Below are 17,812 nucleotides of genomic sequence, written 5' to 3'. Positions count from 1 at the left end.
CCTCCAGCCTGTGGCTCCCCGGCCCAGACTCTGGGCTGCCCATCCCCCTGCCTCTGAGCTGAGCCCCCATAATGGGCACCCTGAGGCCTGGGGTAATAGGCTTTGCAGGTTCCCTGGGAAGCTGAGGGCCTGTCCCTGTCCCCACACGAGCCCATGGCTGCACCGTCCCTACCCACAGCCCCTGACAGACGTGGCCGCAGCCGAACATGAGGACAGGTGCTGACCTGAGAGGCCTTCCTCTGGTCGTGAACGGTTCCTGTATGGGGCCGGCCGGTGCCTGTCCCGGACCTTCCCCTCAGGGCATGGGAGAGACTGCCGTGCCCGGCTGGTGGCGGGCGGTGGGACACCATCCCACGGGGCCATGTGGCACATTGTTCTGACCTCACCGGGGCTGTCCCCATCATCCTGGGATTTATGAGGACTCCGCCTGCAGCCCTGAGTCAGGCCATGCCAGGCAGGCCCAGAGAGGCCTGACAACACCTCCCCAGTGGGGATCTGTGACTGCGGACGGTCCCTCTTCTCCTGCGTCTCCCACTGGCGGGCACGTGAGCAGAGCTCTGTACCGTGATGCTGGGGCGGGTGGGAGGGCGAGTGCACACCAGGGACGGTCTGACGCTGGCTCCCGTCTTCCCCTAAAGCCCCCACCCAGAGCACCCAGGGCTGAGCCGAACCCGCACCTGCTGCCCGCACAGCCCAGCCTCCTCCCTGCCTGCCCTCGGCCCTCACACTGGGGCCCAAGGGCCTCCCCTGCGCACCTGTGACCACACTATGGTGTCTCGAAGGCTCTCCTCGCCCTCTCCATAGGGCCAGCTCCTGTTCCTGCAGGCCTCCTCGGCTCTGGCCCTGTTCTTGGGCACCGGGGGGCTTCTCACACCCAGTCTTCGCCTGTGCCAAGCCCAGCTCGCGGTGCTCTGTGCGTGGGTGCGGGGTGAGCAATGGGGGAGCCGGGGGCGCGTGTGCCTCCCGCCCTCCGTTCGGCCTCTCAGCGCCACCGTCAGAAGGGGTCACGGCCTAGGCAGCTCAGACCACCTGCAGGTCCCCAGTGCTTACGTGGCCCACAGAAGCCTTCCTGGGGCGCACGGCTGCGTCGCAGGCCCCTCACCAGCCAGGGTCACCTTTAAAATAGCGTGGCAGGGTTTGCAGCAGCAGGCGACGCATTTGGGCTAATTCATCGGTAACAGCAACTAATGCCGCGTTCCCTAAGAAAAAAAGGAATACCCTCTCTATTTCCTCATTAACATAATTGCAAACAGAACGAATCTTTCTTGATTTCATGTAAACAACAGTTTGAAATAGTTTATAATCCTTGCAGGTATCAAATTAAGTTCTTACTTATGGTCTGGAAATTAATTACCCTTGCAGCGAGACAAATGTGAAAACTGTGTATTTTTGACAAGAAAATTAAGCAGCTATTGGGGGAAATGTAACCAAATCGTCACCGAGAAAATTGTTTATAAATCGATTGCGCGTTGTCTGAGCCGTCAGGGCCCGGGCTGGCTTACGGGCTTGCGTTCGCCTCCGCGGGGGCTGGTTTGGGCGATTGTTGGGGTCGCAACAGGGGAGGGGTCAGAGGGACTAAAAGAGCAAGGAGGAGGAGAGGAGGGAGGGAAGGGGGAGCCCACGTGCAGGGGTGGAGGAGGGACGGGAGATGGGACGGGATCAGCGACCACACAGCAGAAATGGGGACCTGGACGGAAGGAGGAAGCAGCTCCCTCAGGTAACTGGGAGGAGGGCTCCCAGGCAAGGGGCAGCTCGACCAAAGGCCCTGGGGCAGAGCTGCGTCTGGAGCAGATGGGAGGCCGGGTGCCTGCAGAGGGACGCAGGAGAGGAGCTCTCGGACAAGGGTGGCGGTCTGTGGTGGGCCAGAGCCTAGCGTGTGCATGGGCTGCGGGTGTGTCACGCCCCAGATGGCCGGAGGGCAAGTCCAGAGGAATTAGCTCACCCTGACCTCAGGGGCTGGATTAGAGCCGTTGGCACTCGCTCACTACGGTCTGTCCTGTGAGCGCCAACCGGCACCAAGGCTCTGTCCCCTTGTGGTGTTTCCTCCTCCAGGAGTGGGATTTCTGCGTCCACATTGCGAGCATTTACCAGACTTTCTCGGTGGTCAGAGACGTCCAAAGCAGCAGTGAGGTCCCCAGGACAGGCGGTGGCAGGTGCACAGAGGGGTGTGGCCATGGGAAGCCACGCCTGCCACTCCAAGTTCCAGGGGTCCCGCCCCCCAGACCCTCACCCCCCATGCAGCCCCTCTCCTTCTCCCCTGCCTTGGCCCCCACCTTGGCATTCCCCTGTGGTAGCCCCAGGGACGTGACGTGCAGCCCGACAAGGTGGTGGGGAGGGGCCGGGGGGGACGTGCCCGCTGGGGCGCAGCCTGTGGCGGCCGCTGGTGGGGCGGACAGGGAGGGGCAGGGGCACAGGAGCCGACGCCCAGCCTGACTTGCATCATCTATGCCCGTGTGCACCTCAGTTTCCTCTGCCCTGAAGTGGGAGACGGGAATGGCCACAGGGCTGATTGGGGTTGGGCACGCGCCAGGTCGCACACCCAGAGCTGGTATGTAGCACGCACCGGGGATGACGGGCGAGCACGGCCTTCCAGGCTGCGGAATAATTCAGCTGCGGCGCGCAGCAGAGAGCGGGCAGGCGCTGGACAGGAGGAGAGGGTCTGATGAGGTCGGTGCTCACGAGGCCATGACCATGGGACCAGACCCATGGCCGCCCAGTCTGGAGAACATTCCAGGAGTGAGAGAGAAGGCAGGGGATCAGCAAGCCACCCGGGTGGTGCTGGCGAGGGGAAGGTATGCGTGGCGCCAGAGCCGGCCAGAGGCGGAAGCGACGGCCTGTGGTGCAGGCCAGTGGCGGGACCGGGTGGTGGCTCAGTGGCCTTGTCAGGGGCTGAGATGGGGTGGCACCGTTCAGGACTCTGGGGGCATGTGCTCGTCCGCTCCAACAGGACACCCTGAAAGTCTCGTGGTAGAAACACATTAGGGGGTGCGCTCAGCATTCCCCCAGGGCCCCCAACTCGCCTTCCCCCAAGACGGCAGCTCCCCGTCGTGCCGGCCGGCCCGTCCGATCGGTCAGCGCGCGCTGCTGTAACAAGCACCACAGACCAGGCGGCCTGAACCGTGGACCTTCGGTCCCCACACTTCTGCAGACCGCTAGTGCGTGGTCACAGCCGGACACAGCCATCTGGTGAGGACGCTTCCCGGCTTACGGACCGCCACCTTCTGACGGTCCGTACCCAGCCTCCTCCGGGCGCGAGGATGCTCGTGGACCCCGGACCCACCTCGCCCTCATTAAGTCTCCAGGATGTCCAGATACGGTCACCCAGGCAAGGCTCAGCATGTGGATTTGGGGGGACACAGTTTGGTCCATCACACACACCCACCGCCGGGCACCTGAGCGCGGAGCCCGACATCACCCCAAGCTCCTTCCACAAGCAAGGCGCAGGGGCCAGAAGCAGGAGGTTAGGGAGGGAGAACTGGGGACCCTTGGGGCCATGCCTGTGGGCCAGGTCAGTGCAGCCCAGCCCCTGTATGCGGTGAGCAAACCTGTGTCCAGGCGGCTCCCCATCTGCCAGTGACCTCAGAAGCTGCCCACAGGCCCGTCGCCAGGAACAGAGGGAGCCCGCAGCGGGGTCTCGACCTTCATTCGCCTCCGTGGTCAGGAACGTGGGAAGCTATGGGGTCAGGCGTGAGACCCTACCCTCCTGCTCACCAGCTGCAGGACCCCAGCCCCGGCGGGCCTCCCTGTGCCTGCCTGTCCTCACTGGAAATCCAGGATGGCCCCCGGCCCCCACTGCTCCGAGGTGGCCCCCCTGGGGGCCCATGGGAAGAATGCTGCTGACCCTGAGGAGGCAAAGGCACGTGCCCAAGTCCGTGGGTCTGTGTGCAGACTGTTTGGGGACAGGGACAGCGCTGGGAAGGTGGCCTGACCTCCACCCTTCTCAGTGGGGACCGGACCCCCGGGAGCCCCGCCTGGTGCTGGGGTCTGGGGTAGGGTTCCGTCTCGGCTTTCAGCAACTCCCTCCTGCCGCTTCCAGACCCCAGACAGCTCCTCCGTCTCCCACGAACCAGCCTTGGGACGTGGGCAGCCCACGCCTCTCTCTGAGCCTCTGTGTTCTCACTGAGACAATGGGGCGATGAGAGACCCCAACTCAGAAGAAGCAGGGGGTTCAGTGGGATGGTCCATGTTCAGCTTGAGGGCGGGCCCCCTCCAGGGAGGGGATTTTGCTGTTACTGCTGCAAGGGGGGTTCAGCCGGTGATGGGGAGGCCCTGTGACCAGCAGCCCAAGAGCTCTGCTGAACCACTCCCTGGCCTTGGGGAAGGCTCTGTAGAGCCTTCTAGACTGCCCAGTCCACTAAGGAGGAGAACAGGAAGAAGCGGGCTCTGACCTGGCCCCCACCCCTGGTCAGCGGGACCTGGGAAACATCACAGCCTCCTAGACCGGGTCAGTGTGATTCGCCATCTTGAGGGGCCAGCCCTGGAATGGGGCCCCCCTTGCACGCCGGTGGTCCGCTCATTCATTAAAGCCACGCCTGAGCTGGGCCCATTGGACCCCCGGCCCCCCCTCTGGGGCCCTGGCCCCATCTGCATGCCCCCTCATTGAGGTCTCTCCTCTGGGGTTGGTGGCTTTGGCAGCCCTCCTACCTAACGGGACCAGAGCGCGGCCGCTGGGGTCCCCAGGAAGCGAGGACAGCCCTGGCAGAGGCTGACTCCCCCCAGTGTGGCACTTTCCAGGGGACAGAGGGGTGTGGAGGCTCCAGGTCCAGCAAGTGGGGCTTGCAGAGAGAGGGGAACACAGAGAGGGTTGTCTACAGAAGCCTGGGCTGGAAACAGTGAGGCTGGAGCTGGCTCCCCAGCTCTTCCCCTGCAGGCCAGGGGGCCCCGTCCCCCCCAGGCCCCCCACATCAGGCCCCAGCAGCAGGGCCCAGGAAGCCCCCAGCCCTTCTGGCAGAGCCTCAGCACGGCCTGTGTTGGCCCGGCTCCCACGCCCATGGCCAGGGGGTGGGCTAGGCAGTCCTCTGGGCTCGTTGGCTCTGTGTAGCCACCCCTGGGCCCCCCCAGCCTCAGTGCGCCCATGAGACCCCCTGGGACACACCCTGCCCCAGCCATGCCCCATGAGCAGAAAGCGGGCGGGCAGCACAGTCCCGATGTGAGCTGGGCTTTGGCGCACCTGCCTGGCGGCCCCCTCAGACCTGGAGACTGAGAAGAGACAGAGGGGGCAGGGACGCCAGCAGCCCCAGACCACAGCCAGGGCCCCACGCCGGACACACCCAGGGTCCGACGTGGCCATGCGGGAGGATTCTGGGGCTGCCTGAGCCGATCGCAGAGAACTAAACAGTGTCCGCGAGCCGAGCAGGGCCTCCGAGGGGCCGCGTTAGCCTGCGAGGAGCGAGGGCTTGGCTAGGCCGCAGCACTCCTGGCCAAGGGTCAGCCTCAGCCAAGGCGGGGATGGGCCGGGGTGGGAGCCCGGCCTGCAAGCCCTACCGGCAGGGCTGGGAGAGGGGAGCCCAGCTGTGCGTGGGTGGGGGGTTGTCTGCCGAGGGCTCCGGGCTCCTTGTGCAAAACACATTCTCAAGCCAGAGGGGCCCCAGGGACCCCGCACCCTGGAGACGCACCTCAGTCCCCAGGAGCTCTTACGGCACCCAGGGCTGTGGTCGGGAGCCACAGTGGGTATACCCCCCACCCCCCACCCACCTCACCCCTGCAGGCAGGGCTGACGAGGAGGTGGGCATGTTGGGAGAGGGGCTGTGTGCTAGGGTTGGGGAGGGGGCTCAGAGCATCCTGCCGGAACTGGGGCACGCACGCCTGGGCCTGTGCCCTCTGCAGATCTGCTGCTGGCCCCTCTCCTCCCTGCCTGCCCTGGCCTGCCGCCCAAAGGCCCGGACTACCACCTGCCCAGACCTGCCCCGGGAGCTCCCAGGGCCCTTCTTTCTCCTGTGCTCCCAGCCACCTCCCCTGCTCCTCTCCTGGCCTCTCTCCTTCCCCCAGCTCAGCCCCACTCGCCCCTGATGTCCTGCCCTACAGTCTCATGGGTACACGAGGCACTCAGGAGCCCCGTGCCTGCCACTAGCACCAGCGGCCAAGCCCACAGCCCCAAGGTCAGTGGCCAGCCCGGGGGTGGAGCCACTTTGGGTCCTCTGCTGTGACCCCTGGCAGGGCCCATTCGTGCCAACCCCCGGACCAGTGCGAGGCAGAGCCACAAGTTGCTGGGGGCCAAGGGGCAGGCCAGAGGGGGCTGGTGTCCTGCCTGCCATGGCGTTGTGTGCACCGGTGGGTGCGGAAGGAACCAGGAACTGCTTCTGCATCTCAAGTTGGAGGTGTTTCGGGGTCACTTGGTTCTCCACAATAGCCGATAGCCAGTCAGAAGAGAATGGGGGCAGGTGCCCTGTTCCTGGCGCGCCCCGCACCGGCTCTCCACCCAACCCACAGATGCGACTCTTCTCAGACATCGGCCTCCGTGACGTCACCTTGTAAGAGGGAACTAGGGCTCGGAGCACTCCGGCACCCCGGGTCACGCTGCCCACAGGGTGACCCGTTGGCTGAGCGCCGAGAGCGGCAGGCACGGTGGCACAGTGGTGCTGGGTGGGACGGGGGGCACTCGCGGCCGCAGCAGAGCGATGTGCCCCTGGCGGAAGGGCAGGGTGCGGGAAGCCGTGCCCACCTCGGGCTCAGGCCTTGGGTTTGTGTGGCCTTGGAGCAAAGCACTGGGGGGTTTTTCTGGGGTGCCCGACAGAGCTGGAGCTCCCGTGGAAGAACAAGGAAATGAGGAGGACGGTACAATTTCCGGGGGGAACAGCCAGGGATCGGGGCTGCTCTTCCCAGCGCGGAGGGCCCAGCCACCGTCCATGTCCTGTTCACGGCTCTCAGATGGGCGGGACCAGCCTCACCGTGGGAGCCTGACACCACGCCTCCAGCACCAGGCGCCCGGGTTGCCTCCGGTGCAGCAGGCACCACCCCCCTTCCATGGTCCTCGAGGACGCCTGGGCGCACAGCCTCATAGCTCTGAGCCACACGGTGGGCTTTGTCCCCAACCCGCCGGGCTTTGCACAGGGGACCAGTGAGAACGCTTTGTACCGGGGAGACTGGGCAGCATCAGAAACCAGATAGGATGTTGATGACACCAGCTGTTTGGGGGGGAAATTAAGCTACTGCATCGCTGTAGGGACACGAGACACCGAAGGTGATGAGGCCGTAGATGCAAAATCGAAACCATTGAAAAGGCACAAGTAGGAAAAGGGTGTGAGTAGCCAGCGCACGTGCAGCAGACAGAGGGGGCCTCCGTCCAGCTCCACTATGGGGCGAAGAGCCAAAAACAGGGAGCGAGGCTGCCCCGCTATGCCCCTCCCTGCCAGACCCTTCCCACCAAAAACTGCAGGTGACGATGGAAAGTTGGTTTTTAGTTAAAAAGCATAAAGGTGATGTCCAAGAACTGGAAGGAGGGTTCACAAAAAGAAGGGTCACAAAGACTGGAAAGATGCTTCACTCCTTCTGTCTTCAAAGACCGGGCTGGTCAACCACAGCCTGGAGGTCTGATCCGGCCCCCAAACTGCTTCTCTAAATAAAATTTTATTAGAACACAGCCACGCCAACTCATGTAGGATCCGCATCTGGCCACCCTCCCAAGGCAACCGTAGAGTCGAGGAGCCGTAACAGAGACCATGAGGCCCTCAACACTTAAGATATTTGCCACCTGGCCCTTGACAGAAAAGCTCGCAAACCCTCGGTCTAAAACCCTAAATGGAGAGATGCGAGGTCAGCAGAAATGAGTATAAGTTTTGTGCTGGTGACGCCCAGACGAGATGGGCCTAGACTCTGGTGCCCCTTCCAGAAAGTGTTCCGATGACGTGTGTCAGACTGCAGCTCTCGCTGTGACCCTGTCGCCCTCCGCCCAGGCATCTGCCCCAAAAACAGATCCAAGGTGACCGAAACACCAGTTCAAGCAAACTGGCCAATCACAGTCTTGTTTTAACAGTGAAACATCAGAAACGGACCACACGGCCGACGTTCGTGCAGGAGGGACGGTGTGGGGCTTCCAGGGACCTGGGAGAAGGCCTGGTGTACGAGGTGACTCGGAGACGGACAGGGCACCGCCCGGTCCCCACGGGCAGTGTACGTGTGTGCGTGTAGAATACCACCTCGAAGGAGCATGGGCTGTCCCTGCCGTCAGTCTCCTGGGGGTGGGCTTCTAGCTGCACGTTTGAGGAGATTTTCCTCTGTTTTCCAAAACGTTCTGTCCTGAGTGGTTCTTGTTCCAACAAGGGGGAAGGGGGAAGCAGGAAGCATGGAGGGGAAGAGAGTCTGAGGGTCTGGGCCACCTTGTCTGGGAAGGACGGTGACCCCAAGCTGGGCTGGGGGACCTGGGATGTGCTTGACTCTCTTCGTCCAGGCTGTGTCAGTGGCCAGGCACCAGGACCTTGCCACTCTGCTTGCTGGGAGCCACTGGGAAGCCTGTGGCCTCATGGAGGGTGGGCAGGGTGTCTCCCTGGGGCTCCCTCTCTGGACCCACTCCCTGCCTGCCTGCCGGCCGCACACCCCAACCCATTCCCTCCATGGGCTGGGCAGCCTCGGGCCACTGCCAGGAGCACAGTGAGGCTCAGGGGCCCCTTCGAGGTCACTCCCCGAGTTGGGGCTCCTCATGTGGGAGAAGACTGATGCCCTCCCCAGCGCCGACCCCAGAGCCTCTCCTAGACCTTCAGCCTGTCCAGCCTCCGCACTGGCTCCCCATTTAGAGACGGGGGAGCGGCCCAGAGGCAGAGGGACCCAGCCAAGTGGCCGCTCGGGCCGGGCACGGGAGAGTCGCTGCTCTTCCCAGAAGCGCCAACATTTCCTCGTCACAGAATGAACTAAATGGGACAGTGAACGGAGGCGGGGGGGGCAGTTTTTAAATTGCCGCTTTGAGCCATTTGGAAGTCTGCTAATTATTCTCTTGGGGAAAGAAATGCAGGTTCATTATTATAATGAGCTTTGGGCAAATATTTCATCGAGTTTGATGAGCTGCCGAGGCCCGGAGGAGCCCGGCCTCCCTCTGAAAGGCCTCCCGCCCGCCCCGGAGCTAATTGGCCCGGGGGCCGCCGCTGTGCTGTTTGCATTCGCTCATGAAAGGCCCCCGCTTTGATGTCGGGGACCAGATAAGGACGGCCGCGGGGACCGCTCGGGAGAGGGTTCGAGCCGCCCGCCCGCGAGGCCTCCCCGCCGCCTGCTCTGGGCCCCAGGCCAAGGCGACGTCATGAGGTAACTGCACAGGCCGTCCCGCCAGAAAGAATATGCTTTTGTTTCACTAAGAAATCTCCCCTGGAACACGCCCCGCGGGCCCTCAGCTCCCCTTGGGCCGGCCACCGCCTGGCGGGGCCCTCCTGCTCAGCACCGGGCACGGCGGCCTGCCTGGGACGCGTGGCCTCGAGGCAGGCCCAGCGCGGCCCAGTGCGGTCCCCTGACCGAGCTCGTCCCAGACCCGCCGGGAGCCCCGGCCTCCCCGAGCTCCGGGACTCCCCGGGCCCCCCCAGTCTTCCCGGCCTCCACTGCCTGTCACCCACCCCACTCTCTCCCATCCTCTTCCCCAACTCCCCCCACATGCGGGCCTCAGTGACCTCTGTCTGCCCCCTTTCCCTGCCACCCTCAGGGGCCGCCCAGCTGGGGCGGGGGCAGACCAGGATGTGGGGTGACCGCTTCGCACCTCGCGTCTTGGGTCTCCTGGCGACAGCCCACCCCACTGCCTCGCCTGCCTCTGTCTCTGCGGATCTCCTGCCTTCAGTAGGCCCGGAGGACGGTGGCCCTGCCTTCCGGAGCGCAGAGAGCAGCCCGGCCACCCACCTCCCCATCTGTGGAGCCACTGCTGCCCCAGCCCGTGCACCTCCCCCGTCGCCATCCCGAAGCCTCCTTCCCCGGCCTCCCCAGCTCCCCAAAGCCCGGTGATCTGGCCTGCGGCATTCCCAGCAGAGAAAGCCAGATGCGGACCCTTGCCTCCCCGCTTCCTAGCTGCGTGACCCCAGGCACCCCACGCGGCCCCTCTGAGCCTTGGTTTCTGCATCTGTAAGGAGGAGACAAGGACACTAACTCCGGGCCCCGGGCCAGGATTACCTGCAGCCCTGTCTGTGCGGCACCTGGCCAGGCGCCCGGCACGTGGCAAGGGGGAAGCTCTCGGCTCCCGCCCCCTCTTGTGGGCACCACTGTGGGCACTGTTGTGGGTTTGTCTTCCCCGCCCACCGCCAAGCGCCAGACAGAGGTTGGACGCCATCTGCCTGGGGCCTCGAGAGCCTGGTGGGCTGCGGCTTGAGGCGAACGCCTCCAGGCTGACCCAGCGTCCGCCCCCCCCCCCCCCGCCGCCGCCCCCGCCCCAGCTCCGCACCCGTCCCAGGCAGGGAATGTGCCGCCGCTGCTGCAGGGACAGGATGGCGCTCCCGGCCTGACGGGGCTGCCCCGATCAGAGACGCCAGACCCGGATACCGACCGTGCAGGAGCGGAACAGGGCATGGTGACAGGGCGGCTGGAGGACCGGGGGAGACCTCCAAGGGAGGGGCGCCTGAAAATAGCTCTCTGGGTTGCTATTAATAGGTCTCAGTGCAGAGCTGACGAGGAGAAAACAAAAAGAAGACCCTAATTTCTTCATAAATGACTGTCACTAGTTTTAGTCAACGAAAGTGTTCGGATAGATGTTTTAGGTCTACTTGAATGTCTAGAAAATTCAAACAGTACAGAAAGGTCCAAAAACAAAAGTGAAAACCTCCAGAGCTTCCCTTCTGTCCCTGAGGATAACCCTTGTTATCCCAGAAATACCCATCTTTAATGAGAGGGAGGTAGCGTCTGACACATTGTGGTGCATGTCGCACGGAAAAAACGGCGGGTGGGGGATACATGAGTAGCTAAATGGGTGTGTGGTTGAAGGGCGGGGGGTGGATATATGCGTGCGTGTGTGCGTGGATGGATGGGAGGATGGGAGGATGGGTGGATGGATGGATGACAAACAATCAGAAATTATTATAAATATGGTAGTGCTACTTTTGATTTATTCATTTTTCTTAACAAAGAAAAAAAGTGAAATCAAAAAATGCTGAATTTAGATAAATGTTTCTTCAGCAAAGGAGAAGTTCATTTCTAAACATCACTTTCAGGTTTGGGGGCAGGGAGCATCATAAAATGTGGGAAGCTGGAGTCGTGGGTTCTGTGGTCTTTCAACTTCATGTGGTAGAGAGCGATGCTGAGACCCGGCCCACCTCCCTCGCTGCCTCCCAGGTGAGTCGTGTCGGTGTTGTGGTCAGGACCACTAGCACTGGTCAGGCCCTACTTCCCACCGAGGGTTTACCTTGATTCCACGTTAAGATGGCGTTGGAGCTCACCCTGCTACCCACTCCTCCGTTCTTTATTTCAATTTTGATTACTCTCCCGGTTAGACAAATTTCTTCCTCAAGGGATCAGTTCTGGAGGGTCCCATAGTTCTTGCCCACTTCCTGCTGTCCTTCGACCCTTGTCCCCTCCGTGTGCGCAGATCCAGGCTGGTGTCCTGTCTCTCAACGCCCCCCACCCTGCCATGTCCTGGCCATGTTCCCTTTGGAGCCCTCCCTCCTTCTTTCCTACTCCAGTCGGGACTTTTTCTCCTGAAGCCTCCTGTCTAGCGTCATCCTAGAACTTGCCTTTGTGATGATCCCAGGTTGGACTTACTGTCCCTAGATCCTGTGGCTTCCCAGTGAGAGATGTGTGGCATGGAAGGCAAGCATTCTGAGTCCTCCGGACATCCGGAAATAGCTTCACTCAATCGTTGTGCCTGTTGGTAGTTGAACCAGATATAGAATTGCAAGTTTTCCTGCAGAACCCTGCAGACCCATCCCGAGGTCTTCTGGCCTCCAGACTTTGTGTGGGTATCTCTTGTGCCTGCCTTAGCCCCAAGAATCCCCTTTCTCTGTTCCCTGGAATTCTTCTGTATCTCCATTCTAGCCTTAGGGGGCTGCTTTTCCCAGCGAGGTTCCCGAGGTTCCGTCGTGGCCGCTCTGTTCACCAAGGGTGTGTAGTATCTGGCAGACCCTCTGGGGACTTGAGTCTTTGAATTCCAGAAGGTTCTCTTTATTATTTCTGACCATGCCCTTCATGACATCATCCCCGTTATCTCTTTTGAATGCCTTTTAACCAGATGGAAGACATTTTAAATGAATCTTCGGTGTCTCTTTCTCTCTTTTCTACTTGTAGGATTATGTCCTCGACCTTACCCTCGTCGGCGACATTGCATGGGCAGCCCTGTCTCCAGTGTCCTGTCCTCTTGCTCTCTCACATTTGCGGTCTGCTCCTGCCCTGCCTGGTGGATGTTACAGTTCCTGGAATCTTTCCGGGGATTCCAGATACATTTTCACATCTTGAGATCACCTCGCTTCCTGATCCTCTGTCTCTGGTCAGCCTGGCCTCTCTTTCATGTTCCGAGCATTTTTAGATGTTTGCTCGGGATCTGAGCGCGGATGGGCTTGCTGGCATTAAGTTGTGTCAGCTGTGATGGGTGGGGTACCAGCCACTGCCCTGACGGACACCATGTGTCACTGTGTGTGGCGCTCTGGTTCCGAGGGCTTGTCTGGAAGCACGGGGCTGGCGGCTGGGAGCCCACGGGGAAGACACACCGGTGTGGCAGAGGGACGGGTGAGAACCTCACACCCCGTCCTGTGTCCCCACTACCCCGTTGGTGCTGCAGTCAGTTCTCAGCATGGTACTTGGCAGGCCTGGCCTCGGCACGATCCCGGCCCCCGGCTCACCAGGACGGACACGGTCCCCTGGACGTCTCTGTCCCATACCACATACTTCGGTGGTGCCACAGCCTGACCAGGGGACCCCCCTGCCGTCACACCGTGCCCCCCCCTTCCATACGGCTGGTGGGGAGCCCCTGAACCCGAGACCTTCTCCCCTCAGGTGGAGTCGGCCCGAGCACATCGCCCATCATCCCCAGGGATCCCGGCCAGGGTGACCTAACATCTGGGGTCTGGGCAGCTGGCCTCTCGCCCTCTGTCAGGCTCTGGTTCTGGGGACACCTGCCCAGACCCCCCCAGGGCAGGGAGGATTAAATGCAGAGCCCGTGGTGAAGCCCTTCCCATGGCGCCCAGCCCGTCGGCGCGAGCTACCACCCGCTACGGTGTCCGTGGGACCGCACAGGGCAGGGCGTAGGCCTCCTGAGTCTGTTTTACCTTCTGCTCCCAGGGCAGCAGGGCTGTTGGGAGGACCGGAAGGGCAGCTCGACGGCAGCGGGAGAGGTCGCGTTGCTGAGACTGTCGTCCTGTCTGTAACATAACGGGGAGCGGAGAGGGTCCACGGCGCCTGGGGACTGAGGGAGCTCTCGCCGAGGCCACATCACCACCATCGAATCTCACGCAGGCGCCCGCAGGGGTGCTGGCACTCGCTGGGGCCACGAGGACATGCCATGAGTCAGGGTCTCTCGTCCCCATGGGCCGTTGGGCAGGCCGGGCTCATTCTCACCGTGATAGCAGAGGCGCTCACTCTCTCCGTCACGGTCCCTTGGCCAGCGCACAGCCCCTCCCACCTCTCAGTCCCCAACAGCCCCTCCCGAGTTCCCAGCCCCCACTCTTGGGCCCGGTCAGCATCCGGCAGCGGGGGTTCCAGCCCCAGCCCTGCCCCTGACCTGTAGTGCCACCTCAGGCAGGTTGAGGGTTCTAGCCTCAGTTTCCTTCCCTGCGGAATGGGGACGAACCGTGCCAAGTCCCAGTGGTGGTCCTGGCACGGGAGGGGCCGTGCAGGCCTGTGCACTGTCCCATGGGCGGCTGCAGGTGCAGATGTCCCCTCGGAGCCCTCCCAGCTCAGCACCCAGCAGCAGCACGGGCCGGTCCCAGGTGAACCCCGCATCCAGCCCCATGGGCCCACCATGCTCCTTCCCCAGCTGTGCCTTCCCCGCCGCCCCTCAGCCTGCCCCGCAGGGCCCTGCTGTGTCAAACCCTCCTTGGGGGAAGCCGAATCGGGCAGTCTCACCCCTGCACGGAGCCCTCACCTAGAAATCTGGTCCCGAAACCCAACTTTCCATTTCGAGAAATAGAAACTCACCCCAAAACTGCCAGCATGAGGAAGGCGATGTGCTGACTCCCATACCAGCCAAGTCCCAGAGAGAAGTAGCTTCAGGTGTGTCTGGATCCAGGGCTCAGAGGCGAGGAAGGCAGCAAAGGGCTTTCAACAGCCCACGGGTCTCGTTGGGTGGCAAGCCCGTGCCGCGGGGCTGCTGTCTGAGCTGGGCGGTGCAGGATTTCCAGGACTGGAGGTCGGAGGGAAGGTGGCCAGGGGACTGCGGTGAGAATTCCTCCCTGGGACCGGCCTGCCCGCGGGAGGGGGAAGCCCACCTCCACTGGTTCGCAGTAGGGGCCCGGGGGCTGAGACTTTCTGACCCAGTGGGCTCCGCGGGACCAGAGAAGGGCAGAGGGAAGTGAGGATTGTGGGCTGGCCCACAGGGACCCCATCCCCAGTGCTGCTCTGAAGGGGGAACCGAAAGGCCAGGCCAGCCCCCGCAGCAGGGAGACGGGGCCGCACCCCGAAAGCAGGCCTCGTAGACCAGGGACCGCTGGGGGCCCCAAGTTTGGAAGCCCCTCCTGAGCCACAGGGCCTCCGAGAAGGTCACCAGTTCTAGCAAAAGAGGAAAAAAACGTAGGACACCTCGGATGAATGAGGGTTTTTGTATAAGTGTATTCCCAAATATTTCATACGACATTTTATGCTAAAAAAAAAGTTCATGGTTTATCTAAAAATCCCAATTTTTAGTTGCGCATCATGCAGTACTTCCAACACCCCTACTCTGGAGGGTCTCCAAACCCCTCTGGGCCTCACCCCTGCCTCAGTGTAGGATACCCCATCCTAGGGTTAGAGCAGGACCCTGGAGTGTGAGCTGTCTGCCCAGGCCTGCACATACACACAATCCGGTGCACGGACTTCCTCCCTCCTTCCTCCTTCCTCATTCCCTCCCTTCCTCCTCCTTTCCTCCCTCCCTCCTCCCTTCCTCCTCCATCCTGTCCTCCCTCCCTCCTCCCTGCCCCCTCTCTCCCTCCTTCTCTTCATCCCTCCTGGTGATCTGGGACAGGGAGGAGGGCTCTGTTCCCAGCCCCACCCTGACAGCAGGACCAGGCCCCAGCTCCTTGCTGCCCGTCTGGCTGCCTGCCACACTGGGATATACACAACTGTCCTATCAGCAAAAACAGGCCCTGTTTGCACATGGGGTCTGGACTGTCCGTGGGGAGGGAAACCCCACACACACTCACGGGGTCCTGAGTCCCTGACTGCAGAGGCCAGGGCATTGGGGGCCATGTCCTTGGCCACAGTGATGGACTCACTGCTGTTTATACCCTGTGGAGTGGCCCTCGGGCATGTGGCTCTTGGCTCTGCTGGGGGAACACGGTAGGACCCAAAGCCTAGTGCCCCCACAGTGAGCTCCTTGTCTGTTGGGCTAGCCGTCCACAGAGGTGAGGGGCTACTGTGTGTCTAGGGTCCCTGTAATGTCCAAAGGGCAGAGATGCCCAGGAGGAGGAAATCACCTGAGCTATGGGCACTCAGGGAGGGCTGCCTGGAAGAGGCAGGCCCTGAGGTCAGTCAGGTTCACCATAGCCCTGCGGGGGGGTTTCACTAAGGTCATTTAAAGCTGAGAAGACAGAGGTATGGAGAGAGGGAAAGAGGACACCCAGAGGGCATGGGTCCTAAGTAATGGGGAGAGGGACTGGAAACCCAGCCTCCTTCCTCTGCAGCCTCTGCCAGGGGCGGAAGGGCATTTCCGGCTGACGGGAACAGCATGTACACAGGCAGCCTTCCTTCCCAAAGATGAGGGCCGGCCCATCCCAAGGGGCGCCGGCCTTCCCTCTCCCCCCGACATTCCTGTCTCCACGCAGTGGCCAGAGGGACGTTTCAAACATAAACCAGACCATGCGCTCCCTGCTTAAAGCCCCTTCTTCCTGGAATGCAATCCAGGCGCCTTTCCACGGCCCACGGGCCCCACAGCCTCACACGGCCCTCGTAGCCTTACCTGCCGGAAGCTCCCGTGTGGCCCGCCAGCCTCCAGGGGACTCGTCCTAGGACCCTGAGCCCATGCAAAGGGTACTCTGGAGCTGGACCATGGCCGGCCAGCCACGCGGCCACACCTGGGGCTGCCGGTCGCTCTTGCTTCTCTCCCAGTTGACACGCTAATCCCTGTACTGCCTTTGGGTCTCTGCTCCCAGAGCCCTGGCTGGGGAGTCCGGCTCCCCACCAGGAACAGAAGTCCCACCATGTCAGGGCTGGTGTGGACCTGTCCCTCCCAAAGCCCTGTGCCTGGACCAGAGCCTGGCATGGAGAAAGTGCTGGGCCGAGTCTGTGGTGTCCTTGCTGTCCGGATGAACTGACCACGAACAAAGGCCAAGCCAAGCCCCACCGATGTCTCCCTCTTGGTGCAGGTCAGAGGGGCAGGCGGGGGGCAGACGGCATCTATCCCAGCTCACAAGTGCCCAGGAAGTTCAGTAGGGGCTCTGACTGCCCCATAAATGCCACTTCAAGCCCACACGATCCCAGGACCCCAGCACGGGCCCACCCCACATCAGTGGGCCCCTGTGCTCCACACCCACTGGGGCCAAGACCAGGTGCTTCCACTTCCTCTCCCCAGGCTGCCCGCCTTGGGTGCTCACCTTCTCAGCAAATGGCCCCACGCACAACATCACCCAAGACCCTGAGAGTCACCCTCTCCATCCACCCCATACCTGGTCACCAAGCCCTGACACCACCACCAGGGCCCATCCCCGTAATCTCCTCTGATCTGGGGCCATTCAGCCATGTGGAGTGTGTCCCCTGCAGAGAGAGGCAGGGGCTCACGAGACAGAGAAGGAATGGAGCATCTTGGTCCTGGTCTATTTTTAGTTGGTGGCAGACTGTCACTCCAGAGGCCAGTGGCTGTGTCATCGAGGCCTTTTGATCTTCTTGTCATTGCCGCAAGATACACGGGAAGCGGCTGCGAACTGCTTATAGAAAGAGTGAAAGCGGGCACCGCGGCAGGGGCAGGGGTGGGTGGTGTGAGTAAGTGCGGTTGGGCCCTGGGTGGGTGGTAGAAAGAAAGCTGCGTGGACGGGGAGAAGGGAAAGAAAGGGACACAAGGAAGAAAAAGAAGGGAGGGAGGAAAAATGATGGATGGAATGGGATGGTGGAGGAATGGATATGAGTGGGTGGTTGGATGATGGATGGACAGATGAGTGGGCGGATGGAATAGAGTGGGGGAAGGATGGATGGTCGGTGAGTGGGTGGATGGACGGGTAGATGGACAGATGGACGGACAGATGGATGGAATGGAATGATGGAGAGATGCACGGCAGGGGAGTGGGTGGATGGATAGTTGGACGGACGAATGGGATGAAATAGTGGAAGGATGGATGGTAGGTGAGTGGGTAGATGGACAGATGGATGGACAGATGGATGGAATGGGATGGTGGAGGGTGGTAGGTGGGTGGGTGGATGGATGCGTAGGTGGACGGAACGGAAGACAGACAGAGGGGAGGGAGCTAGAGAGTGAGCAGACAAGCAAACTCGGTGGAGAGATCTCAAGCAAGGACTCCTCAGAGAAGGAATGTGTGGGCCTCGAGCCCTCAAGGCTGGCTTCCCTCCCTGTTCCATCTACCTCAGAGCAAACAAGTCTGTCATCCTGCCAAGGCCTAAGTGTTGAGCCATATCCCTTCGGGACTCTTCCCTGCTTATGAGAAGGTGCTCCGCATCTGCTTCCTGGCCTGCCTGACCTCCTGCGTCCGGGGCCGCCAGGGGCTGGTGAGAAAGTGTGTTGAGTCTGCAGCTCTGGCTCACGCACAGCCGTGCAGGGGCCCCCGTGGGGCCCTGGGCTCTGTGA

General features: G+C 62.0%; 1 protein-coding gene across 5 annotated transcripts in view; it reads left to right on the top strand.

Annotated features, from left to right (window-relative positions):
* Nucleotides 1-17,812, top strand: part of KCNQ1 (potassium voltage-gated channel subfamily Q member 1) — a 309,854-nt gene that overhangs the window by 259,933 nt on the left and 32,109 nt on the right. For 2 of the 5 annotated variants that reach the window (XM_047747250.1, XM_047747254.1), the window contains exon 16: nt 12,178-12,286. The exons of 2 other annotated variants lie outside the window; for them this stretch is intronic. In XM_047747250.1, coding sequence (XP_047603206.1) covers nt 12,178-12,286 — 109 coding nt within the window. Of the gene's footprint in view, nt 1-12,177; nt 12,358-17,812 lie in introns of those variants that run through there. One more of the 5 variants, XM_047747253.1, reaches the window with a different exon arrangement.

This window comes from Lutra lutra, chromosome 10 (genome assembly GCF_902655055.1).
Source record: "Lutra lutra chromosome 10, mLutLut1.2, whole genome shotgun sequence".
Classification (NCBI taxonomy): domain Eukaryota; kingdom Metazoa; phylum Chordata; class Mammalia; order Carnivora; family Mustelidae; genus Lutra; species Lutra lutra.
This window is presented reverse-complemented; position numbering and strand designations above follow the sequence as displayed.